This window comes from Alexandromys fortis, unplaced genomic scaffold, assembly GCF_014885135.2.
Source record: "Alexandromys fortis isolate MF-2015 unplaced genomic scaffold, M_Fortis_MF-2015_v1.1 scaffold_29, whole genome shotgun sequence".
In the NCBI taxonomy this organism is placed as follows: domain Eukaryota; kingdom Metazoa; phylum Chordata; class Mammalia; order Rodentia; family Cricetidae; genus Alexandromys; species Alexandromys fortis.
Genome location: NW_026067891.1, coordinates 505,167 through 513,650, shown reverse-complemented (window position 1 = coordinate 513,650; position 8,484 = coordinate 505,167). Strand labels below are relative to the sequence as shown.

General features: G+C 45.0%; 1 protein-coding gene across 1 annotated transcript; it reads right to left on the bottom strand.

Moving 5' to 3' along the window:
• Positions 1–2,764: 2,764 nt before the first annotated feature.
• Smim23 (small integral membrane protein 23) lies at positions 2,765–6,301 on the bottom strand. Its single transcript, XM_050163603.1, has 4 exons — positions 6,212–6,301; positions 3,447–3,498; positions 3,201–3,268; positions 2,765–2,977 (listed from the first exon to the last, which is right to left on the bottom strand). Exons 1-4 carry the CDS (start codon positions 6,299–6,301, stop codon positions 2,765–2,767), a joined length of 423 nt encoding a protein of 140 aa, XP_050019560.1.
• Between the last annotated feature and the right edge of the window lie 2,183 nt (positions 6,302–8,484).

The following is an 8,484-nucleotide window of genomic DNA, read 5'->3' as shown; positions in this document are numbered from 1 at the left end:
AAATAAAGAAACTGCCTTGGCCCTGATAGGACAGAAAATTAGGTAGGCAGAGTAAACAGAACAGAATGCTGGGAGGAAGAGGAAGTGAGCTCAGATTCTATAGCTCTCCTCTCTGGGGCAGACGCGATGAAGCTCTGACCCAGGATGGACGTAGGCTAGAATCTTCCTGGTAAGCGCACCTTGGGGTGCTACACACATTAATAGAAATGGGTAGGGCTGGAGAGATGGCTCAGAGGTTAAGAGCATTGCCTGCTCTTCCAAAGGTCCTGAGTTCAATTCCCAGCAACCACATGGTGGCTCACAACCATCTGTAATGAGATCTTCTGGTCTGCAGGCATACATACAGACAGAACATTTTATACATAATAAATAAATATTTAAAAAAAAGAAATGGGTAATCAAGATGTAAGAATTAGCCAGTAAGAAGCTAGAGCTAATGGGCCAGGCAGTGTTTAAATGAATACAATTTGTGTGTTGTTATTTCAGGGCATAAGCTAGCCAGGCTGCTGGAGCTGGGCTGTGGGAAGAGGCCCGCAGTTCCCTCAACAAGTCACCCACCTTGGAATTTCACCTGGGAGACATAGTCACTTGATCAGTAGGCACTGAAGGCTGTGGCAAAGGGAGCAAGGAGCCAACAGTTGGAGTCTGAAGCAGAGTGCTGAGCTGAGGAAAGCTTGAAGCAGGAAGAGTTGGGACAGACACTAGAGGAACAGAGAGCAGAGGGAGGACATGCTGAGGGGAAGGCGATGGAATGCTGGGGAGACTCCAGGAGCTCCTACTGCTGGGTCCATGGGAGCCATCTTGAGTTTTTGAAGACCTCCTTGCTCCAGATTTCTTGCTCCCATGGCTAAACTCTGGAGTGCCTAGACACAAATGTACACACACACACACACACACAAATTTGCACATTTACACATACATACATAAGAACATATTTTATAAATACATACAGGTTGAGTGAGTACCCTTCTCTAAATACCGGGAACCATAAATATTTTGGGTTTGAATTTCTTTGCGATTGTGGAATATTTGTGTTACCTTCAGGGATGGATAAGGATGGGGCACTAGATAAACACACAATTAATTTATGATTTGTGTGCAACAAACACATACAGCCGGAGGGTCACAGAGCAGTATTTTTAGGGCTCTGTGTGTTTTATGGTGACAGGTACGAACCTTCCACCTGTGGCTATGCTACTGCTCAAAGAGGCTCAGATAAGGAATGTTCTAGGTTTCAGCTTTTCAGCTTTAGAAATCATCTGGTTGAATGATAGAAAATATAACACGATCTATAATATAACGTAACATAAAATATCTGGATATACAGCAACAGACAAATATGAGCATAAGCACATATGTGTTGTGATACAGTTGACTTTCTACTCAGCTGGAGACTTGAGTGTAAAGTGTGAGTAGCTGAGATCAGGCTTGAGAGTCTTTTAAAGTTCCTGCTGCGCACACATGCTTTGGAATAGCTGCAACCCTGCATGGTAACGTGCAGCTAGACATGTGAGTGGGGCCCATCCCTTCCCAGAGAATGCTTGCTAAAGAAGTGCAACTGAGAAAGCACAGACTCTGGCTCCAGGTCCCTGCCGGATACCCAAAGTGAAAACACTGTGATTGTAATGTGCAAGACTTTCCATCCCCAATGGCAATTGATTGATTCCTCTGGGCAAACCGACTGCGGTGCCGTTCCCTGGATGACAGCTGTCCGTGGGGATTGTTTAATTGGAGCCCCTATGATTTCCCAAAGAGCTGAATAGTTTAAACAACTGACACACATAGAACAGCTGTATTAAAATTGGAAAACAAAAATCACAGGAAGGGCACTGAGAACAGCTCAGGACAGCAAGGCAGACACAATTCCAATTAGAAGCAAACCAATGCTACAGTTTCCTGGAGGTAAGGGAAAAGGGGAATCCTGGGTAAAAACAAAGGCTGTTTGATAGTGTGAATTGAAAGAGAGGGGTTTTCTCTCTACACCTTTTAAAGTCTCCGCTGCTCATGGTTTCGTCATTGCTGTTCTGTCAGTTTTGTTTCTCACACGAGTTTCTCTTCGTTTTCTGCTCCAGAGTTCCTGTGCCCATGGTCAACCTCCTAGGCACCTCAGTTGTTTTCAGGTGGTACACCATGATTTTCAGCCTTCTTCATATGGAAGAAAACATCTCAGTTCATCCAGGCAACTACAGTAAATTCCCTTAGTCTGGAAGTTCATACGCAGTAGTAATGGATTGCTAACAGCACCAGCGACTCAATGTCTGTTGAGGCTCATTGCTTGTACGTACACATACATACAGACCTGAGCACTCATGTGAACACACACATGAACATTCACACACACGCAAATACACATATGGATAGGTTTTCATGCATGAACACACATGTGAGTATGTGCATACACAAACACGTGACTACGCATGCATTTGCACAAACATGCATGTGACTATACATACACGCACATGCATGTATACATGCTTTAAAAAAAAAGAGAGAGATTAAGGAAATTTGCCCAGTGTCTCCAGTGAATGGAAAAGAAGAGATGAGCTCGACACCACTGGGTGCTGCACTGGTCTGGTGGCCCAGGCATGGTCTCCCACCCAGAGTCCCCCCACGCCCCACTGTTCCCCAGTGCTCTTGAACACGAGCCGTGAGCAGTGCTTACCCTTCCCGTCACTTTATTTCCTCACGCCAGCCTGGAGCAGCAAGTGTCAGAGCCCGACCTCATGACCCCCTCTTCTGCTCCCCAGGTCCCAGCACCTGCCCTTCAGAAATGGCCCTTGTGGGTGGAGCAGAGATCTTCTGGGCATGGCTCTCCCAGAAGCGCATCAAGCCAGAATTCCAGGTCGCGCACCAGCTGTTCCAACTCTCTCACTTCTTTCTCTAGCTTCTCCAAAAAATCATGCAAGTTTATCTTCAGCCACTTCTGGAGGGTCCTTATCGGCTCTTCAGCGGGTTCATAGGTCTGATATTCAAGGCCCTGAAAGGCAGATGCCAAGGCTGTGTCCTCAGACTTTTCAGGAGGGTTTCTTGTTTGAGAAGATTCCCTGTGTCTTTGCAAATGTTGCTCATTCTACCTGGGTTACCCCACCCCCACCTTCTCCACCAGACAAGTTCCTATTTATCCTTCCTTCCTAAACTAGCTAACTGACACCTCCTCTGAGAAGCATTCCTGGGCCTCTTAGCACATCTCCTAGTGTTACCTGGGATGCCACAGGATTCTGAGGGTGATTGCAGTCCCTGATCCGTCCTGATACTTCCCAGCCGCTTCCTGAAATAGGCACAAACACTACCTCTTAACAAACAGTCCAGATAAGTGTGATTGGTCTCTGCAGTGTGAGGAAGAGTAGGAACGGGCAGGGTGTGGGGCGCTGCACAGGCACCCCTCCTGAGGACCACCACCCCTCTGTGGAATTGGTTTCTCTTTTCTTGGGTTCCAGAATGCTCACCTGATATCCCTGTGCCCAGGTACAGCACCAGAACCAACAGAGCTAGCAGCGTCTGGGACGAGAAGAGGAGAAAGGAGACAGGAAAGTGAATTCCTGGGTGCAGAAGGCTCCATACCCCTGACGGGTTCAGCCATGGGGGAGCTGTCTGACAGTTGTAGACATTTCCCATGATCTAAGTCATACATACTTCCAACCATTGCAGAAACAGAAGACAGGCCATGCATGCCCTGACATTTATGTCATCTCCTTCCTCCTCTCCCACTCTGGTCCTTCTGAATCCCTTAAAATCTTTATTTATTTATTTATTTATTTATTTATTATGTATACAATATTCTGTCTGTGTGTATGTCTGCAGGCCAGAAGAGGGCACCAGACCTCATCACAGATGGTTGTGAGCCACCATATGGTTGTTGGGAATTGAACTCAGAACCTTTGAAAGAGCAGGCAATGCTCTTAACCACTGAGCCATCTCTCCAGCCCCCCCCCCTTTAAAATCTTTTTATTCCAGTCGAACTGTGGGAGGCCCCAGCTTTATGGAGATATAGTTCACATACAACAAAACGCACAACATTAAATGCACAGTCCGATCAGTTTTGACAAGTGTCTCCATGTGGCCTCAATGAAGACCTCATCCTTTCCACCATCTTGAAAGGTCCCCCGCGCCCCTCTCAGTCAGTCCACTGGGGCACCGACGGCCACGTCGTGTCCATTTGTGAGTTTTGTGGGAATGAGTCAAGAATGTCTTTTGTGTGCTGCTCATGTGGCTCCATGCTTTTGTGCGTTCAGTTTTATTGATGAGTATGTTGCATGGGCCTAGCACACTTCATCCTCACCTCCTGGCGAGTTGTCTACAGTTTGAGGTGGTCAGGTACAAAAGTGCCTTGAACACGCATATACCCCGTCTTTGTGTGGACATGTTTCTCATCCCTGCTGGGTGACTGTTCAGACATGGAAATGCCAGGATGTGGGGTGAATGGATGCTTAGTTCTAGAACAATATGCGGGACTGTTTCTCAAGATGCTATTCTGCTGGCCACTCAGAGAATTCCTATTGCTCTATGTCTTTGTCTTAGTATTGCCAGTCTTAATTTTAGCCACTCTAATGCTACTGCATAGAGACAGCCCAATCTATTCTATGTGTTTTCCAAATGATCAATGAGATTTAGCATCTTCTGATTTTTAAAGACCTCTTTATTTTATGTGTGTACTTTTTCTGCCCGCATGTTTGTGTGAGCAAACATGGGCATGCCTGGTATTGGCAGAAGGCAGGAGCGGACTTCGGAACCCCTGGAACCGGAGTTCCTATGGATGGTTATTACCATGTGGGTGCTGGGAACTAAACCTGGATCCTCTGCAAGAGCAGCAAGCACTCTTAGCTGCTGAGCCATCCCTGCAACCCAGGGGCTTAGCCTCTCACCGTGGCCTACTGGTGATTACTAATCTACATATCTTCCTTATGCCTACAAACTGAAGGCAGTTGCTCTTTTTTATCGGACTGTCTGTTCTTTTGATTAAGTTGTCAAGTTCTTTAAATGTTTTGGATCTAAGTAGCTGGAAACATATTCACTGTGAATATTTTATCAACTCTGTGGCTTGCTTATCTTTTCAGTTTCTCGTCAGTATCTTTTGAAAAATTAGCAAGTTTCTTTTTATAAAGCCCAACTTATCCTTTTGGGTGTGCTTTTTGTGTGAAGTCTGAAACATTCGTCTCTTCTAAGGTTTGATTTCTCTTTTTTTTCCTCTAAATATTTTATTGTTTTAACTTAAATTTATGTGTATGATCCATTTTAGAGTAAATTTTGCACATAATATAAAAATATAGCTTGATAGTTTTTTTTTTGTTTTGTTTTTTTGTTGTTTTTTTTTGAAAGAGGGTTTCTCCATAGTTTTGGAGCCTGTCCTGGAACTAGCTCTTGTAGACCAGGCTGGCTTCAAACTCACAAAGATCAGCCTGCCTCTGCCTCTCAAGTGCTGAGATTAAAGGCGTGTGCCACCACTGCCTGGCTCTAGCTTGAGAGTTTTAAAAACATAGTTATCTAGTTGTCCTGAAATTATTTTTAGGGCTATTTTTCCTCATCAAATTATATTGATGCCTTTGGTGTGTCACATGGGTGTTCCTGGGTTCTATTGCTTCATTGTTCTGAATATCCATTTTTGTCAGTGCTAAATCTGTATGACTCTGTATCTGCTAGCACCACCGTGCCACGCCAGCACCACCGTGCCACGCCAGCACCACCGTGCCACGCCAGCACCACCATGCCACGCCAGCACCGCCATGCCACACTAACACCACCATGCATGCCAGCACCGCCATGCCACGTAAGCACCACCAAGCCACCATGTCACAGACTAGAGACTTTGAACAGTAGATACAATTTTCTACCAGTTTATGCTGTTGAATGCAGCCTTTCTCTGGGGCTCTCAGGTGTCACCTCTCACCATGTCCTCAGATGGTTTTTCCTCTGACCCACATATCCTTGCTGCCTCTTGTGATAAGGGTGCAGCCTGGCCCATAGACCAGAGACTTAACAGCAATCACCTCTTTAGAATCCTTGTCTACAGGTCAAGTCGCTTGGGGCCTTAATGTATACATTTGTTTCCAAATGAGACATGGACACTCTCTTGTCCAGTGTGAATGAGAATGAAAGAGTGTGTGGTGTGGCGGCTACGGAAGGGTTGCTTGAGTTCCTGTGGTGGGCTGCAGGGGAGTTGGGTCTAAAGTAGGGAGGGACAGGGGAGGGGGGAACAACATGAGCCCCGGCTTACCTGCTTCCTGTCATCACAGTGGCTGCTCCTTCTCTGCTCAACCAGTTCAGCTGCCCCCTGCTCCCTGCCTCCCGTCTTCTGGATTGCCATGTCTCGGCTCAGGGTCAGAGTGCCTGGGTGGATGGAAGCCCTTTCAGTGGAGAGGCAGGTGGGTGCCTCCCCTCCCCCACGCCTTGTCGCCAGCCAAGCGTGCGTTCTGATGTCACAGAAGGCAGAAGACAGCTAAGTCCACTGCTCGGATTCTCACTACTGCCGCTCATATTATAACACATAGGCACACACACGCATGCACTGAGGCCCACACTCATGCTCACACGCATGCAGAAAGCAGTGGTCAGGAAGAGATGCTGTGAATGACTAGGTTTTCAGATAAAGGAGTTTTCTTCTTTCTTTTGGCATAGATTTGCAAATTATTAAAATATTAATCTTTAAATAGATAGAAAGATCAGTAAAGACCATTTTGAAATAAATTAAAATTTTATGGTGATCATGATAAGCTCCTATCCAGGTAGAAGTAGGAACATGGAGAGATGGGGCTACCTTTTTCCAAGCCTCTGCCCATTGTGTCTTCTGGCACTGCGGTAGGCGGCTTCACGGCCGGGCTGTGCGCTAATCTCCCAGCCTTACTCAGGCTTCTCCAGTTTTATTTGTACTTGTGTGTGTGTGTGTCTATGTCTGTGTTTAATTTTGAATGCTGGTGTCACATCTATAGATTTGGTATCTACCAAGATACAGAATTCTAAAAGCACTTGTTGAGAAATATCTATTCCTGTTTTTAGACTGATTTTTAATTGGATTGGTTTTTTCTACAGTTGCGTGTTAAAAGGTTTTTTTTGTATATTCTGGCAATAAATCCTTTTCTTGATAGATGGCCTTCTAGGATTTCTTTCAAGTCTACAGACCATTAAAAAAATTCTCTTACTATGGACTTTTACAGACAAGAAGTTGTTTGGACTTTTGGTGAGGTCCAAATTCATCAATTCTTTTTTTCTTTTCATAATTGTACTTTTCTTTATTTTTAAAACTGTGTTGGCTGGAGAGATGGTTTAGCAGTTAAGAATAAGGGCTGCTCTTCCAGAGGACCTGAGTTCTTTTCCTAGCACCCACGTGGTGGCTCAGAACCATCTGTAATCCAGTTCCAAGTGATCCAGTGCCCTCTTCTGGCCTTTGTAGGCACTGTATGCATATGTATACAGACACACATGCAGGCAACACACACACATAAGCTATAGACTTAAAAAAGAAATGTGTTTATATAGTGCACGTGTGTGCACACATCTGTGCATTATGGATGTTGAATGACTCCGCAACATTCGATAAGAATATGCGTCCTCCTTTGAATGGCTGAACACCTTTGTCTAAGCCAGTTGATCATACTGGTGGCTCTAAATCCTGCCGCACCTAGTCTGTGTGCCAATCTCCACAGCAAACCACACTGTCTTTTTAATTTTTTTTAATTTTTATTTTTTTTAGACCCAAACATTTTTATTCATCAAAATAGGAGCCATCACAGCCAACACAATTTTTCTCATGGGATATGAGATATAAGTTTGTTTAATCCTGTAGCATCAGAATCTATGCTTCAGGATTTGAGGGAGTCTTGAAAGCATTTTCTGCATCATAGTGCTTATGCAGGCATTTTTTTTTTTACCCTGGAAGAAAATGGTTTAGATGCTTCGAGAAGGCTCAGTGAGAGGTCGGGTGAATGTGGTGGAGAGGCACAATTTCATAGCACAATCCACTCAACATTCAAAACTTTGGTTCTTAGACATAGGGCTGGGGATTGCCATGGAGAATTGGACCCTTCCCTGCTCACCACTGCCAGCTACCTGCAAGGCAATCTTCGGTGCATCTCATGCATTGCAGAGCTCACTTCTCGGATATAATTGTTTTGCATAGAATCAAAAAGCTGTAGAGCGGTGATTCCCAACTTTCCTAATGCTGTGAGCCTTTAGTATAGTTAGTTCTTCAAGCCGTGGTGACCCCCAATCATAAAATTATTTTTGTTGCTACTTCATAACTGTAATTTTGTTACTGTAGTGATTTGTAATGTAAATATCTGATATGCAGACGGTCTTAGGCAACCCCTTCGACCTCCAAAGAGGTGGAGACCTGCAGGTTGAGAACCAGTGTTATAGAGGCTCAGACCAGCGGCAGACCACCAACGAGTGACTGTGGTCACCCTTTTTTTCCTTTTTTTAAAAATTTATTTATTTATTAAAGATTTCTGCCTCCTCCCCGCCACTGCCTCCCATTTCCCTCTCCCTCCCCCC

Bases quoted from the DNA above. Each gene is read 5' to 3' on its own strand.
- Smim23 (XM_050163603.1), bottom strand. From the start codon at position 6,301: ATGGCAATCCAGAAGACGGGAGGCAGGGAGCAGGGGGCAGCTGAACTG. The intron at 3,499-6,211 runs GTAAGCCGGGGC...TTCTCGTCCCAG, and splicing joins ACTGTGATGACAGGAAGCAG to ACGCTGCTAGCTCTGTTGGT. The intron at 2,978-3,200 runs GTAACACTAGGA...TCTGCCTTTCAG, and splicing joins AGAATCCTGTGGCATCCCAG to GGCCTTGAATATCAGACCTA.